Source organism: Sciurus carolinensis, chromosome X, assembly GCF_902686445.1.
Source record: "Sciurus carolinensis chromosome X, mSciCar1.2, whole genome shotgun sequence".
NCBI classification, from domain to species: domain Eukaryota; kingdom Metazoa; phylum Chordata; class Mammalia; order Rodentia; family Sciuridae; genus Sciurus; species Sciurus carolinensis.
In genome coordinates, this window is record NC_062232.1 from 9,884,072 (window position 1) to 9,902,091 (window position 18,020).

Below are 18,020 nucleotides of genomic sequence, written 5' to 3' on the forward strand. Positions count from 1 at the left end.
TTTGGGTTCTTTTGTTTTTGTTTTTTTAGTACTGGGGATTGAACCCAGGGGTGCTTAACCAATGAGCCATATCCCCACATCCCCAGCCCTTGTTTTATATCTTATTAGAGACAGCATCTTGCTGAGTTGCTAAGTGCCTCAGCCTCCTGAGCAGCTAAGATTACAGGTGTGCACCACTCACTGTGCCCAGTGTGTCTGAGTGGTTTTTTTTTTTTTTTTGGTGGTGCTGGGGATTGAACCCAGGGCCTTGTGCATGCCAGGCAAGCACTCTGCCAACTGAGCTATAGCCCCAGTTCTGTTTTTTAACACAGGGATTAGATTAGTTGGCTTCCCCAAATTTTAGACCTGAGCAGCAAAAAATGATCAAAGGAACAGATCTTTATGACCATAGAGAAAGGCTGAAGGGAGAATAATATAGCTTCATGTTGTCTTACAGAATTTTGGTGAACACTGACTAATTTACCAAACATGATTCTGAAATGTAAAAACCAAGAGGAGGAGGATGAACTTTACAGAATAGCTTTGATCTTCAAACTGCAGCTGATGTGAAAAGCACTTCAACCAGTAGCAAAAGTTAACTGAGAAATTTGATGATTTTGTTTAAAGAAAGATACTCTAGTGGCTGGTATTATCTATACAAAGGACAACAATATGGAAAAAATAAGTGGTGAACAAAACAAGTGGACTGTGTTAGCAGGAATGGTGAGAAGCAGCTGCCCAGCCTCCCAGGAAAAAAGTGGATAGATGGGAAGAACTGTAGGTCATGCTTCACAGCCCCATGGTAAAGGAGTCATTCATCATATGGTGCCCATCATTACAATAGTCATACATCCAGCTAAGTTCAAGCTGTGTACGAACGCAGACTTTCAATAGGGGAAAAAGGACTGAAACAGTGGTGGTATTGGGCAGCCCTTCAAAATGGATTATCAAACTACCACAATTGCCAGCACAGTGGCACACACCTATACTTCAGAGGCTAAGGCAGGAGCAGCATTTTAAGAAAAACGCAACCTGCTGAATTTGGAGCACAGATAAATGTGCATTTGACAACTGATACAGCAATTACAATGTGAGGATGGAAGATGGAAAATTACAATTCCATCAGTGGACTAAAAAGCTTTTGCCACTTTTCTTCACCCTTGTGAAAAATTCCCTAGTTGAAGTTAAAATATTGCACATGTTCCTTGTCTTAAAAGAAAACCTTGCTTTTTGCATTTCTACGCTAACTTCTCACTTTCATTATCATGTCACCATGATGTAAGTTCTTTCACAGTATGTATTATAAAGCAGCAAAGTGCTGAAGAGAAAAAAAGACCACCATACATACCTAGTTAGTTTCCGGGATGCCATAGACTGTCAACCAGAAGTATTGAAGTAACAGAGTAATTAGAGAACATTAGGGTAGTAGCATGAGCAGAGCAGAGATTCATAGCATATCCACACATAGGAAACATGGATGTTGAATGAAGCATCCTAGGAAATTTTCAGCTATAGAGAGGACAAAACCAGATTTGTACATTTTATCTGGGTCACTGTGAAGTGCTAATATATATTAGCAATTTAGCGCTGACATACATGTGCTTTATGGTTTTCTTGTGACTGATTTTACCCCATTACTCTCGTGTTCCAGAATCTTCAGGGTATCAACTACCAGATCCAAGCTTTGACACCTTTGCTTTTCTAATGCTCAGCTTCTGACTTCCCCTGGTTCTATCCTGTCAGCCTCTGCTTTCTCCATGCCTATGCCGTGAATGCTGCTTCCCTATGTGGCCCACTTCTGAAGTTTCACTCATTGCTGGACTTCCCTTTGAGTTCCTTCAATGATGCAGCCACACATGAAAATTGACATTTAACTCTGGGAATATAGTCTCATCCTCAAGCCTTGAGGAAAGCAAGGCTTTTGCAGGGTACTACTGCTATTAGCTGACCCAGAGCCCGACTCAGATCTTCTCAGCCCTATGACTTCCTGCTATTAGCACAGTTGCTCCTAGCTGGCTTACACTGTAGCCCTCTGGATTATTTGCTGAGGGTTGGGCAAGTTATAGACAATAAATATATGTTTGGGTCTCTCCTATTAGCATAGCTGAAAATACTCGAAGATTTCCATGAATATCTTTGCCTGTTCTTAAAGCTATGGTACCTACTTGGAAGTGATCTAATGGATTAAGTTATTTTACTTTGCAGACTTTCAACAGGGGAAAGAGGACTAAAACTGGTGTTGTTGGGCAGCCCTTCAAAATTGGTTGTCAAACTACCTCAACTGCCAGCACAGTGGCACACACCTATACTTCAGAGGCTGAGGCAGGAGGATCGCAAGTTCAAGGCCAGCCTAGACAATTTAGTAAGACCTTGTCTCAAAATACAAAATAAAAAGGGCTAGGGATGTATCTTAGTGATAGAGCACCCCTGGGTTCAATTCCCAGAACCAGAAATAAGCAAAACTACCACAATATTGAACATGCATCTTTATTTAAGAAATCAAATAAATAGAGTAAAAAAAAATGACGGTTCCAACTTCATACCAGGATATAAGACCAAGCTTAGAATTACTTGCTCAAAAGTTATTCAGAAGTGCTCACGATTAGTACAGAAAATTTCCAGGTCTATTACTTGCTCTTCCATGGATATTTACTATTTTACAGTCAAATCACACACTATCATAAAACAGAAAAGACCACTCCTGGTCCCCCCCATGGATAGCCTAAAAGGCCAACTGCAAATGTTAATGTAATCTAAACTTTTCCTTAATAACATTTCTCAAATTGCATAACAGCTTTTTACAAGAATAGAGATCCAATAGGTTCATTTAACCCTTAGCTTACTGTCTTCAGAGAGAGGAACTACAAGAACATAAGGTGATGGAGGCGACAAGTTTCACTGTGACCTATAACTGGTCCATTTTGCACACATGGGTCCAGAATTCTAGAGTAGGATCATATTCCTACCATCTGACAAAGGCAGGCATGCAACATTTAACACTGCAAAAGCATTCTACTTCAGCTTCTTGAGTAATGCAGTACACTATAAATTTTTATAACATCTCCAAATATACAATGTATGTGCTATCAATCTCATTCACTTCTGGAAAATCTTTTAAATTTGTCTACCAAATCTTGACTATGACCTTTTTTTTAATGAACTGTTACATCGAGACCAAGTTATCAGAATCAGGAAAGTCAAAAGCTTATTCTCAATTATTAAGATTATTGATAAAGAGCTCTTTATAAATAACATTTCACAAGCAAATATTAATGTTGATAATCCACATGAAACAGAATGTGACTACTTTTAAATATAAAGAAATTCTGTTAGATTTAGGTAAAATGAGACAAGTTTTCCAGACTATTTAATCAAGTTACTTACAATGTACACATTTCCTGAGTATACCCCATTGTGGTGACATTGTTTACTTCAGAATTTTTCTGCATTCAGCTTAAAAGGTGTTTCTTCCCAAGAAACTGAACTTTTCTGTCAAATGCGCTTGATCGTATAGGAGAATTGGGTTCATAAAATGGATTCATTGCAAACTAGGAAAGAAGAAGGTATTATGTTGTCAAAGCAAAAGGGCTGAAATCAAGTCTCTAAATTATTTAAAATTTTTAAATTAAAGTTCATCAAGATATTCAAAACAAGTCTGAATACCACATTTTTAGGTTTTATTGAAAATGCTCCATTGTTCGACACTAATGTCCCCATAAGGAATTTTTTTGTTTTGGTGTTTCAGTTTTGAGAAGTACCTGTGTCAAAACTAATGGTAATATGATGGGTATTGTGTGCATACATTAAATTAGTTTTCAGGATTCACCCTGTGTGTGAAATACAAATCTACTGGTATTCATTATAAAACACATGGATTAATCTGGAAGGCCCTTTGGACTACATAAACAAAGGAAAAACTTTGCTATATGTTCAGTGTTAAGAAAAAGTTATTTTTGTGTGGTAATTTTTTTTCAAATCAGAGTTTTAATATTCTTTTTAACACAAAGCTAAATGATCAGTTCCTTAGCTAAAGTAAGTGCATCATAACATGTGAGAAAAATATAATATTAAATGGAATTACTAATAGGGAAAGGAGCTACTGATTATCACACTTTAATCACTTGATAATGTGTCATTCTTCTATCTTTGGTGCATACAGCTGAATTTATCAAGAAAGCAGCCTACCAAGAGCTGTTTTCCCAAATACATCTTGACTTGTCAGTGAAGATTTGCCTGCTGAGAAAGTTGACAAAGCTAGTTCTGATTGGGGGAAAACTAGTGTGAAATGAAAAACTGCAAAAAGGAGTCAAACAGGCCAATTTCGTGTCAAAGCTAGAATTCTTTTTTATAATCAGATTTTTAAAAATAATAGAAAATACCATACCTTTATATATAAATCATAGACATCGGTAAAGAAGTTCTTGATTCCATCTTCTTGCCTTACATCATGAAGCATAATAAATCTCATATGTGAAGTAATTAAGGCATAATCTTTATTAGAAATGAAAAAGCAATAATTGGTGTTACTCAAATTAGTCCCATGCACAGCAGTAAATGCAATGAAAAAGTCGAATACATAAAATGGGTCTAAAGTCAACTTAGTTTTACCTTAAAGAGAGAATATAATCTTTTAAAGTCAGAAATAGATATAAAGTAAAATCACCCTTGATATGATTCAGATAAACCTGTTTTTTTTTGTTTTTTTTTGGGGGGGGGGGGCAGGCTGGGGATTTAGCCTAGGGATGCTCAACCCAAGCCACATCCCCAGCCCTTTTTGGAGACAGGGACTTGCTAAGTTGCTTAGGGCCTCACTAAACTGCAAAAGCTGGTCTTGAACTTGCGATCCTCCTGCCTCAGCCTCCCAAGCTGCTGGGATTACAGGTGTGCACCACTGAACCTGGCTAAACCTGCGTTTTATACGTGATAATTTTAAAATGATCTGTTAAAACACATTTTTCCCAAAAGAAAAGTAGCCTACGAATTGAAAATTTTTACCTGATTCTTTGACGCTTATAGACTCAGAGCCTGGTATCTGTGTTCCATGTTCTAGTTTGCTAACCCAACCTTAGTTCAGTATCTTTACTCTTAAGTTAAGGATATGCCCTGCAGTGACAAATGCTGACACAAACCACTCATTGAATTTGTCCACAGTTTTCAAATACATGTTGTTTGAAAGCCACATGTTTTCATCCACAAGGTCAAGAGCAGCATGAGCTATGAATTGGTTCAGATGACGATGATCATCCTAAATGACAGAGAGAAGCAACAGATTAACATTGCAATGTGGCATCAGGAATGCCAACAGTTCTATAAATTCTATATATGGTTTTCTTGTGGGGAAAAACACCATTTGCTTTTACTTCATTTATTATCAAGAGACATAACTTGTTTTTATGTTTTAATTTGATACCTAAAACTCAATAAGAACAGAAATAGCCAATAAATGTGTCTAAGAAACTATACAGAAAATTGTATTTTTCATATTACAAGGAAGTTACCAAATTCTGTAACCACTTAAGCATGTGAACGAATACCCTTAAGGAAAAAAAAAAAAAAAGGTGGGGGGTGTGTTTTAGATTCTGCTTTAAGAAGCTCACATTTTGAGCTGGGTATGGTGGCACATACCTGTAATCCCAGTGACCTGGGAGGTTGAGGCAGGAAGATCACAAGTTCAAAGCCAGCCTCAGCAACTTAAGCAAAGCCCTAAGCAACTCAGCAAGACCCTGTCTCAAAGTATAAAAATAAAAAAGGGTGGGGGTAAGGCTCAGTGGTTAAGTGCTCATGGGTTCAATACTAGATACCACACTCACAAAAAAAGCAGCTCACATCTTATTAGAGAAAGGCATGAAAAACATATGTAAGTGGATGTGGAACAAGGCCAGCACATTAGGGAGGCGAAGGTCATGCAGATGGCAAAGGACAGTTGTAGAAAAGGGCTGCCATACAGAGTCTCAAGGGCGGGAGGCAGCAGAAAGGGCTGGGCTTCCTGAGCAGTGGCACCAGGGAAGCAGTAAAGACAATTGAAGGGTTGGCACTCGTACTGGCCTGCCAAAGGCCTCTTTCAGGTGAGTGGAACTTATGTGGCATGGAGATCTGGGAGTGGCAGGAGGCCACGCTCAGCCCCAGCTGGGAGGAGTCATAATGTCAACAGCAGGGGACGATTCTATCAGAGTTGGGAGTGTCTAATTGGTAGATTGAAAAGGCTTAACTGCAGAGAGGGTGGGACTCATCCACTACAATGTGGAGAGGAAGCTTACAACTTGGAATGCAGTCTACTTTGGTGAACTTCTTTCTTTCAAAATGCCTGAATTGTACCTCCCCAAAATTAATTTATTGAAATCCTAAGCCCAAGTACCTAAGACTATGACTTTCACTGGAAAGAGGGCGACTGCAGATGTGGTTAAGATGAGGCCAAAATAGAGCAGGGTGGGCCTCTAATCCAATGACTGGGGCACTTATAAAAAGGAATTTGGAGACAGGTATGCACACAGAAAGGCGGCCACATGAACACTGATGCTACAAGCCAAGGAACTACTAGAAGGTAGGAAAGAGGCCTAGAACAAATCCTTCCTTAGTGCTTTCATAGGGCATATGGCCCTGCCAACACCATAATTGCAGATTTCTGTCTCCTAGAACTGTGAGACAATACATTTCTGTTGTTCTAAGCCACTTAGGTTTTGGTGTTTTGTCACAACAGCTGCAGGAAAGTAATACAACCCTTTTGCTAAGGAGGCTGTTCCCATGAATAGGCTGGAAGAAGGCTGCAGTTGCCCTGGAATCCCTTGTACAGCTAAAGTATGTTTACTTCACTCACGTTGCCATGACGAAGTTAATTGAATCCTTAGATAAATGGATGTATTTTGTATCTGGCTCACAACAGTGTTTTCCATGACTTCACACTAATGATCACTCTTGAAATAATGTGTATGAACTGTAGAAATGCTTTAAGATGGTGAGTGGTCACAGGAGAGAGAACTAAGACCAAGTTAAGCAAAGTGTTTTTATATGTGCTACTCTGTCCATCATGAGTCCACTGGAGAGAACAGAAATTGTTTAGAAGCAGCAATGCCCCATAAAGCAATTATAGCTAAAGAGATACCTCCAAAAGTCTAATGTACAACATTCTCATTAGATTGTGGGAAAATAATGTTGCAACAATACCTGATAGAGAATACCTTCAATCTCATATTTTGGTGGGAAGATCTGACCAGTTAAAAAGTATCTTAAGCTTAAGATTGTGCATTATGATTAATTTAAAAAATCAGCTTGTTACCTTAAAGGACACTGAAACCTATTTGTGGAGGTTGGGAGAAACAGCATACTTGTCAGCAATTTATTAGGAATACATACTATTACAAAAATATGCAGGGGATTGAACTGTTCTTGCGCTCTCTCTTTTCTTTTTTTAATGGTACTGGGGATTGAACAGAGGCCTCATACAAGCTAGGCAAGTGTTCTACCACTGAGCTATGCACATTCCCAGTCCTTATTTATTTTTAAGACACCCCAATTAGAATGGATATTATCAAGAATACATGCGACAATAGGTGTTGGCGAGGATGTGGGGAAAAAGGTATACTCATACATTGCTGGTGGGATTGCAAATTGCTGTAATCACTCTGGAAAGCAGTGTGGAGATTCCTTAGAAAACTTAGAATGGAACCACCATTTGACCCAGTTATCCCACTCCTCGGTTTATACTCAAAGGACTTAAAAACAGCATACTACAGTGACGCAGCCACATCAATGTTTATAGCAGCTCAATTCACAATAGCTAGATTGTGGAACCAACCTAGATGCCCTTCAATTGATGAATGGATAAAGAAACGGTGGTATATATACACAATGGAATATTATTCAGCCATAAAGAAGAATAAAATTATGGTATTTGCAGGTAAATGGATGGAGTTGGAGAATACCATGCTAAATGAGATAAGCCAATCCCCCCCAAAACAAGGCCAAATGTTTTCTCTGATAAGTGGATGATGATACATAACAGGGGGGTGGGGGGAGGCGGTAAGGGAAGAATGGAGGAAGGAAGGATTGTGTAGAGGGAAATGAGGGGTGGGGAGGGGGCAGGGGGAAGGAAAGATAATGGAATGAGACAAACTTCATTACCCTATGTACATGTATGATTACGCAAACGGTACTTCATGTACAACCAGAGAAATGAAAAGTTGTACCTCATTTGTGTACAATGAATCAAAAAATTAAAAATAAAAAAATAATTTGAAAAAAAAAGGACAGGGTCTCGTCTCCATAAATTGCTCAGATAAGAGCTGGCCTCAAACTTGTGATCCTCTTGCCTCAGTTTCCAGAGTAGTTGGGATTATAGGTATGTGCCACCATGCCCAACAGGATTGGGCTACTCTCATCTCAATACTTTGTTTGAATGGTTGGTAACATGTTCTTGAACCAAACTTATTTTTCTTGGTACTGGGGATTGAAACCAGGAGTACTTTACCACTGAGATACATCCCCAAATCTTTTTTTATTATTTGAGACAGGGTCTCACTGAGTTGTCAAGGCTGGCCTCAAACTTGTAATCCTCCTGCCTCAGCCTCCTGAGTTGCCAAGATTATATGTATGCCCTGCTACAGCCAGCCCAAACTTATTTCTCTGGAACTCTCTTTGACAATAAGAAAGTCAGGGGGTATAACCTCTGGTGCTGCTTTCCAAATTACCTGCACACAGCCAGGGAGTCTCTGGGGAAGAGACCACACAGATACTACCCAGCATACCAATCTGTGGAAGTCACTGAAAACAAGATGCTGTAGACCCAGTAGCAGCAGGACATGGGAGTAAGGGTCTCTTTTAATCCTCTCAGGTATATAAATTGATCTACTATCTCGGCCCTGATGGAAAAATGTGATTCAGTGCAACAGAATGGACTTCCATGGCATTTCCAGGCTGCAAGGACTGTTCGTCCAGACCCACTTCAGGTGGACTGTGTTTCCATGCACTTAAGCAGCACTTCATAGTGGGTGACACATTGAACTTAATATTATAGGAAAGAGAACTGGGCATCATGCTAGTCTGTACCAAGTATATGCTGAATTGAAGGCTGAATAAACAACTTCAAAGACATTTCCTGGCTGGCTTCTATCAGTCTGTAGGCCTCCAGAGAGACCCTCATTTAACTATGGTGGACTTGAGTTGCTCCATCTGTCCAGATTGCTTCCATTTCTAAAATCATATTATACCACATCATTACAACAGCATAAAAATTCTCATTCAATTTAAGGTTTCATACGCACTTTGGATTCTGCTTTCCCAGCTGGCAAAAATTCCATTTCAAAAACTGGATTATCATGGTGGCCAACAATTACAAAGTAGAAGCTTCCAGACATTGTCTTCAATATATGGCTCCTAATTAAATTAAATGAAAAACAATACATTTTTAGTACTCAATACTGAATGAAATATAAAAATAAGATTAACACTAACTCTAGAATTTTTTTTTTTTTTTACTTAAACTTCACACTGCAGAGGAGGATGCCACTGAGCTTGACGTGCTTTCCAGTATATTTTCATATATATGTGGCTTTTGGACTATACAAATTAGATATTTGTGATATATCCTATAGAATCCAATATACTGAGACTCCAATATACTATAATTTTCAGAGGGAAACTGAAAAACCTCTAATATGAAATCATAAAGATAACATTTTCATGATCTGAAAGTTTGGAGCATTCAGCTCAAGAAACACTGTGTCTGATGAAGTTACATTTAATTTGGACTGAACCAGTTAGCATTCACATCAACACTTGGAAAGATTAATAGAGGGTGAATAGTTAAGTACAATGGAATGTGGAAAAAATGAAGGAAATAATTAGCTTGCCTTGAAAATTCCCAGGAGGCATCCTTCAGAAGCTAAAAACAAGTGTACCACACACATTTAGAGACATTGTAGCATTTGTCTACAAATTGTATACTTTGTCTTCTTTCTACCTAAAGGATGTGTGCTACAAATTTAAGCCTGCAAATGCAAGAGTCTATGATATGCCTCTTCATACCAATTTATAAGTTAAGGAAGAAATAATTCTGTATTCTAGAAAAAAATGGAAGAAATAATCCAAAAAGGAGAAATTCTGAGGCACTGAGATCTTGGAACTAGGGTTAAAGGTTGACTAAAGAAAACAAAACAAAACTAAGAAACTGGGCGGAAATAGTCAGTGATTCCCTTGGCTTTAGATGCACAGAAAGATGGAAGATGGCTTGGTGGGGGGAGGGGTTGGAGGGGCGGATGAATTTACACATTTGTATTTTTAGCACAAGGGCTTTGGAGTCAGACAAAGCCAGGTTCAAGTCTAGCTCTGCCTCTTACTAGAAATGTGACCACAGGCATGGTCTTCAACCTCCCAGTGTCCATTTCCTCATCTGTGCAACAGGGATAACATCATAGCTTCCTTATGGTGTGCTTATAAGGATACTACAATCTAATGAATGTAAAGCATGAAAATCTAATGCATGGTGTCTGGTTCACAGTGATTATCTCGAATAACATGGAAGAACACATACACACCAGGAGGTTGCACCTAGTAACTCCTCCATGTGGGGTGGGAATTCAATTAACTGGGAGTGTCCAAGTCAGCTTCCTGGACATCTGGAACAGACAGAGCCCAAGACTCACCAAACCTCACCAGGCCTTCTGCTGGTTCACACAGAACGTGCACTGAAATCAGAAATCTGAAATGTGTTTCATCATCAGGAAATAAGGGCACAGCTGGCACTTTTAACTTGACTTGGAAGGCTATAACTATGGAGAAAAGACTCTTTTGGCATGATGAAGTAGGATTTTAAATGTTATTTGGGGCAGGGGCTGGCAGGCTGGTCAATTCTAGCCTTGTGCATTCTCTTACTATTGTTTAAGGCTGTTTTCACCCTTCAATGGCAGAGCTGAGCAGCTGCAACAGAGACCATCTGGTCCTTTACAAAAAAAGTTTGCCCCTGTTTCAGGGGTAAGATATGAAAAAGGTTCAAATAAAACTGAATAACAAAGACAAGTAGAAATGATACAAAAGCTATGCAAAACTAGGAGAATTGGCAATAAATCTCCAGTGGAAGTGCAGGAAAGAGCAAAAGGAATTTGAAATTTGAACCAAGTAAATAATGATATCATAAATTCTTGCTGGAAGAGGCTTCAGAGCTGCAATTTGCCAAGGGAAGGGCTTACTTTCTTCAGCATAAACACTTAAACAGTAATAGGAGAAAACACACACACACACACACACACACACATACCAAACTTAAGCAGCAGAAGGAAATTCATGTATAAGGAAGATAACCCACATTCTTCCCCACAGTCACCCCTTTATGGAATCTGCCAATGGGAGAAAAACAGTGTTTTAACAAAGCATGAAAATAAACAGAAAGGGAACTGAAGGACAGATGCATAAGAGTTCTGTTAAATTAAAAAAAAAAAAAAAAAAAAAACTCAGTTGAGCAGATGAGACAGTTTTCTTTATCTACATTCTATTCTTGACTTGAGCTGCCGACAATTTGATTTCACAAACTGCTGAAGTAAGAAGAGCTGTAACTCTCCACCCAATTCTACTGAAGAAAACCTGTCAGATGAAGCTGAAGAACTGAAAATCCTGAGAGAAAATAACCCCATTGTCTCAGGAACAGAACACCTGCAATTATTTACCAACTATTCGCAGGCTTACCATCACTGGGTAATGGGTAAAGGAGAGACAAACTATTGCTGTCCAAAATACTAAACTTTCTGCAAGGATGGAAATGTTCTATAACTGCACTGTTCAATATGGGAGCCAGCAGCATTTGAAATGTGGCCAGTGTGACTACAGAACTGAATTTGGAAATTAAGTTAATTTTAATTAATTTAAACATAAATAGTCACATGTGGCTAGTGGCTACAATACAAAACAGAACTCCAGATCAATGATTGGAAATTCTCTTTATAAAAGTTAAGAAATCTTCTCCACCCACAAAGCAAGTATTACTCAGAATTCCAATATATAAAATAAATAATATAAACAAAGCAATCGATAGGGTAAAGTGCCTTATGGCATGAGTGTGTATATGTCTGCTCAATTTTCCCATCACCTTAATAGAGGCCCTTGAATCATCTGTAAGGAAGGCCAGGTCTAGAGGTGAGGAGGTAGCTACAAAGAATTTGGGAATTAAATTGGAGAGCTGAGGAAGAGAGAAGAATCTAGGATGGTTTCCAAATGCCTCACTCAGGTGATCATGCTGAATAGTGTCCCCTCTCTTGAGAAGTCCATGTTCTAATTCATGGATAAGGAACCTGTACTTTAGTATTCCCAGCAAAAAGGATTTAAGGTTGCAGATGGAACTAAAGCTGCTAGTCAGCTGACCTTGAAATAGGAGATTATTCTGGCTTATTCAGTTGGGCCCAATATAATCACAAGCATCCTTAAAAATGGAAGAGGGCAGCAGAGGAGGAAAGTCAGAGGGAAATGTAGGCACACAGATGGTCACAGAGCTACAATATTCATGGTTTTGAAAATGGAGGATGAAGTCAAAGCCAAGGGATGCAAGTGGCCACTTAAAGCTGGTAAACACAAGGAAAAAGATTCTCCCAGAGTTTCCAAAAGGAACATAGACATCCCTGCTGACCAGGGAGACCTGTGTCAAACTTCTATCTACAAAACTGTAAGATAATATATTTGTTATATTAAGACACTGAAGTTGTGGCAATGTTAAGGCAGTAACAGGAAGCTAACACATGTCAAAACTGAAAAACGTGGGTATGAGAAAAAAGGCAGTGTCAGCACATGGGCAGAAGACATGTTGTATGAAGAGACTGGAGAACAAAAGGGAGTTCACTTACCAGGGGCATGGGTTTCAAACTACGGGGAAAGGTATTGGGGGAGGCCATAATGTACCAACATGAAGATAAGTGCAGCAACATGAAGACGACAATGGAGAAATGAACAGAGCCTATGTTTTTTCCACCACATATCCAGAACACCTCACAAGAATGCCCAATGCTTGCAGAATGGAACTGCAGAGAGGGGGATGTAGTCTGGACTGTGATGTCTGTCAGATGCTGCTGGAATGCAGGAATGAGGGACAAGGTGGGATTTCAGGATCAAGTAGCCTGAACACTGAAATGAACTGACAGGTCCAGTGCTGAGATCACAAGGGTCTCAGGACTGACAAGGAAGTCTGAGTTCAGGTGATCAACAGCATCTTTGGAAAAGTTACTGAAGTTTGTTAGAGTACCTATGAAGAAATCTCCCATTGATAAAGGACTGAACTTGGTGGCTAATGAGAGAAGAGCCAGAACTCTCATGTGTAGTGGAAAGGGTAACTGTCCCTTGGTGGCTAGGGTGATTTGATCTTCTTTTTGAGAGGGAGACAACTAAAGAAATCAACTTGGTGATATGAGGTGCTCTCTCTGGCTACCTTAAAGAGGACAGATAAATGATGTAGATAGCAGGTCACTAACTACTAATGAACATAACTGGACCAGAAATCTGTGAGGTTAGAATCAGAAAGGCAAAAGCCCCAAGAAACTGAAGGTGTGAAATGAGGGAAAAACAAAAGCCTTTTTAGGTTTTGATGAGGAAAGAGTAGGGGGAAAAAGTCAACTGCTTCAAGTACATGGTATATACTGAAGAGGACGCAGATCTACTTAACTTCCATTTTCTGTTAAAGAGAATGACTTTCAAACTGTAAGCATGGAAAAAAGCAGGTTAGGCAGGATGCAGGTAGGTATGTTACGAAAATAGGCATTTCAATAAATCTGTCTTTAGGTCCTAACAAATTATATAGCTTGGATTAACAAATGTGATTGTGTATTAGTAACATTTGAGTAAGCATGGTACATAAAAGTATCATAACCTCAGAGATAGATAAATGCTACTAGTCTCAGAAACAGGAAAAGAGTTGTCTCCTAGTCTATAACTGGGCACATTCAAAGAGACTAAAACAACAGAAATATGTATTAAATTCCTGTTTTTGGTCAGACGCTATGTCAGGAGCTTTTAGTATATATTAGTTCATTAATATGAATTCCTAGAAGAAACAGATTAGTTTGTTATTCATTCACATACTCCACTTACACTGAGAACAAGTAATGCCAAATTTACACTTTGTTTTGGAAGGGAAATATGGTAGGTAGACAGTAAATCACTTTTTGCCAGTATCTAAGAACAAACTGGAGACCTGTAGCCTGGGTGATAAAATAGAGTCTTGCTAGAATGGTATACAGTATGAAAACAGTCGTATTCACTGTGGTAACCCCAGTGTCAGAGATCCAGTAAGCACTGATTATTTGCTGAATAAGGGATGACTCACAGCTGACTTGAGTGTCAATACCTTTAGAACACTTGAGTATTCTATGTCAATTTACGGCCCAGGGTCTCTAGGGAGGTTTTGAGGATGACCTTCATCTAGTCCAGTTCAGCATTTAAGTAAACTTGGACAAAACTTACCACATTCAAAGATAAGACTAAAGGCAGAACGTTTATTAAAAGGTAAAATAGGAAGCCAGGTATGGTGGTGCATGCCTGTAATCTCAGCAACTTGGGAGGCTGAGATTGGAGGATCGTCATGTTCAAGGACAGCCTCAGCAACTTAATGAGAGCCTGGCTGGGGATGTAGCTCAGTGATAGAGTTCGAGTAGATTCCCAGTACCCTCCTCCGCAAAAAAAAAAAAAAAAAAAAAAAAAAAAAAAGATTTAAAAAACCTCCATTGCTAGGAAAGTCAGGTGAAATTAACAAGATACAATTAAGAGGATGAAAAATAGAGCTCTGCAATTGGGTTTAAAAAAAAATTGCACAACAACAGGAGGAGGGAAACCTAGATTAAAAGCAAATCATCACCAGATGTGATGGCACACGCCTGTAATCCAGGCAGCTCAGGAGGCTGAGTCAGGAGGATCGAGAGTTCAAAGTCAGCCTCAGCAAAAGCGGGGCCCAAAGCAACTCAGAGAGACTCTGTCTCTAAATAAAATACAAAGAAGTGCTGGGGATGTGGCTCAGTGGTTGAGTGCCCCTGAGTTCAATCCCCAGTACACCCTCACACCCCCAAAAGAGCAAATCATCTTTAATTTACTGCAAGCTCAGTTAATAGGTAGCAGTTTGATATGATGGTCAAAAGAAAACTAAAGCAATTTTAGGCTGCATTGAGAGAAAGACGATGTCCAAGCAAGACCATCTTTATTAATAATATCTTTAGAGAAGGTACTCAGTTCTGGGAATCACATTTTAAAGAGATCAATAACTCTAAACTGTGTGTGTGTTAGGGGGAGGACAGGATGTAGGCTAGAGAATGCTCTGGAACAAGGGGAACTGAAAATGTTGTAGCGTGCAGCGGGAGGGGGACTTTGGTGGGTATGTGTGTGCATAGCACAATACTATATGCTGTCTAATAGAAAGGGGGTTTGATTAGGGATGGTAAAGGGTTTCTTCTAGTGAGTGAATTCTAACAAACTGATACTGACTACCAGGAACTGGTGCTGAAAAAGAAATTAAGACAACTTACTGTAAGTTGCTGTGATCAATTATTCATGCCTCCTATGGGGAGTGCAGTGCCTACGTGAGTGCCAAATATTTACTAACTCTGGATTGGACAGACATTCTAAACAGCTCTGTAGGCCAAGCCCAGGGCAGCTTTGAAGTTCAAGGAAGCTAGAAATGTGTAAGGGGTGGTTGGAAGACCACCAGTGCCAGAGAGGGAGGATGATCTCAATGAACTTAGAATTCCTTTCCAACTCTTAAGAATTTTAAACTGCAGGGAAATGCAAGGCAAAACTCATGCATCCCAGTTCCAAAAGTCAACCATTTCTTACAGGAAATTTCTAGAAAACTGTCCTGTGCTCCTGAGAGCAGTGGTTTCAGTTGCTCCATAGACCTGGGGCTGCAAGACTAAAGTGGTGTGGCAAGGGATCTAACTATTGCAAAGAGTGGTACGCATATTATTGATAGGTATCTAATGGGAAATCTTCCCATTAATGTTATAAGCAATTTCCCCACCCAAGTGAGTTTATGCTGACTCTTAGAGAACATTTTACCTAATTCTATTCAACTCTGGGACCAAAAGATGGGGGTGAGAGTATCTTGAGGTGCTAAAGCATTTTTAAACAGTGGGCATGTGATTATACTTTTAAACAATATTTACAACATATCAACACTTATTAGAACACTGTTTTCATTGTTTCACTACTCTGCTCAAAAGTCTTAATGCTTCTCAACTACAGCATCATTTACTAGTACCCAAAACAGATTCCCACATTGTTCCTCATCTTTTCTCAACCTTATTGTTCACCTCTGATAGAGCTGAGTGATCGGTCTACTTATTTTTCCTCTAAAAATGACTTTGATTACATCCACTCCAGACTGTTCCTATTTCTTTGTGCTTGGAATGTTCTCACTGATTCTGTACAACCCTTACCCATCCTTCATGTCCAATTAAGTCCCTCTTACACAATTATTTCCAACAAAAACCTATAGGCTCTCCACCTCCTCTGAAGTCTATTTTTCTTGCAGGTTTTTAGATACTTTAAACTTTTCACAGCACGGGATCAAATCTCATTGTACTCTTCTTCAGTACTGTGCACGAAGCTGACACTGACCCAATTTTGTCCTCATAGGACTTAAATACATTATGTCCCCAGGACACAACTTTGGGAGTCAGGACATAATCCCAACTGCCCCCAAGAGGGTCCTGATATATATCTTTTCCATTCCTTCGCACATCTGCCCCTTCCTGCAATGCTCTCCTCCCTGCTCATCATTCAAATCCTACCTATCAAGGCATTGATGAGTCACTTTTTCTAGATATGTCCCTGATCTTAAACTGCCTCCCTTTTTCTAAACTCTTTACCCAGTCTACAAGGCATCTTTGTTCTCGTTCAATTCTTTGGCTGTGATATTCTCTTATTGCTGAGAGATCTGGTTCCTTTTCTTTCTAATTAAAGTTGAGCATCTTGGGGACCGAGCTCACCTTTTTTAATCTTGCTCACAGCACACAACGGCGGGAACTCTACGAAAGTTCAGCTCCGTGGTACACAAAAACCGGGGGCGATTTTGCCTCCCAGAGGATGTATGGCAATGTCCGCAGACTTGGTTCTCATACCTGTGCGCACGAGGGCGGAGTGCTACTGGCTTTTAGTCGGTACGGACCGGGGATGCTGTGACCATCTTACAATGCACAGGACTGCTTCCTACAACAAAGAATTTTCCAGCTCCACATGGCAATAATGCCGTGGTTAAGATACACTGGGTTAGCTGAATAACCTAGTAAGAGTCAAGCCTCCGAGAAGGCAGACGTTTGCAAATCGAAACGCGGTACGGAATGCCCGGGTGGGCTGACTGCGTCGGCTGGCCCAGGCCGAGGCGGGGTGGAGGTACAACCAATATCCGCATCACGCGGGGCTTGGGACGTCCCCCAAGGACCCGGAGCGCCCGCCCCCCACACGCTCCAACCCCTACCTGTAGTGAAATGCCACAATGGAAACGCCCAGTCAGTTCGCGCCGCGGAGACCCGCGCTCCCCAGCTTTAGCCAGGACTCCAGGAGCAGTACTCGCGAGACCCTAACGGCGCGCTCTCGCGAGATGTGGATGGAGCTTCCGGTAGCACTGGGCGCATGCGCAGAGGGACGCGTGCGCCGTAACAATTCAACAAAGGCGATTCAGTTTGGCGGGCCTCGGGAGGGGCGGAATGGACTCTAAGTGGTGAAGTCTCCTGGTGCTGCCCTGCCACCCCTCCCCCGACACCGTGCCCGCCCTCCAGCAGCCTTTGAGAGTGTTCCCTGGATCATGGCCCCGCCCACCCTTCAGAACCGCGGAGAAAGGAAGTGCCTGTCTTCGCCAGAGTTCTAGCTTCGAGTGCTAGGGAGAACATTCAGGTTTCTTGTTTTTCCCGATCCCCCAAACAGGCAGGGATTCCCTTTCGTCCTGAGCCTGCTGCCTGGGCTAGGCTTTGGAACTCGGGTCACGGGGGGTGGGCTTCGGAGGAAGCTGATACTGATGATGGCTCAGATAGCTACACTAGCCACTTGCAGGGTACCGGCAGAAATGAAGTCTCTTGTTTGGGTTTCCC

General features: G+C 40.5%; 2 protein-coding genes across 5 annotated transcripts in view; one reads left to right on the forward strand and one right to left on the reverse strand.

Annotated features, from left to right (window-relative positions):
- Nucleotides 1-194: 194 nt before the first annotated feature.
- Trappc2 (trafficking protein particle complex subunit 2) lies at nucleotides 195-17,549 on the reverse strand. Of its 4 annotated transcripts, none has more exons than XR_007106407.1 (6): nucleotides 17,411-17,549; nucleotides 9,237-9,348; nucleotides 5,080-5,224; nucleotides 4,364-4,449; nucleotides 3,364-3,527; nucleotides 195-1,488 (listed from the first exon to the last, which is right to left on the reverse strand). XR_007106407.1 is itself a non-coding variant. In XM_047536022.1 (6 exons), exons 3-6 carry the CDS (start codon nucleotides 9,327-9,329, stop codon nucleotides 3,429-3,431), a joined length of 423 nt encoding a protein of 140 aa, XP_047391978.1. In that variant the 5' UTR covers nucleotides 9,330-9,348; nucleotides 17,055-17,142; nucleotides 17,411-17,544; the 3' UTR covers nucleotides 2,451-3,428. The 4 variants fall into 4 exon arrangements, 3 of the variants coding, with proteins under 3 accessions (XP_047391978.1, XP_047391977.1, XP_047391976.1); XM_047536022.1 differs by lacking the exon at nucleotides 195-1,488 and adding an exon at nucleotides 17,055-17,142 and having other exon boundaries at nucleotides 2,451-3,527; nucleotides 17,411-17,544; XM_047536021.1 differs by lacking the exon at nucleotides 195-1,488 and adding an exon at nucleotides 16,923-17,142 and having other exon boundaries at nucleotides 2,451-3,527; nucleotides 17,411-17,543.
- A 33-nt stretch (nucleotides 17,550-17,582) lies between these two features.
- The window catches only part of Ofd1 (OFD1 centriole and centriolar satellite protein), a 36,421-nt gene continuing 35,983 nt past the window's right edge, over nucleotides 17,583-18,020 (forward strand). Inside the window, exon 1 of the mRNA XM_047536019.1 lies at nucleotides 17,583-17,826. The gene's annotated coding sequence lies outside the window, so the exon portion shown is untranslated. The remainder of the gene's footprint in view (nucleotides 17,827-18,020) is intronic.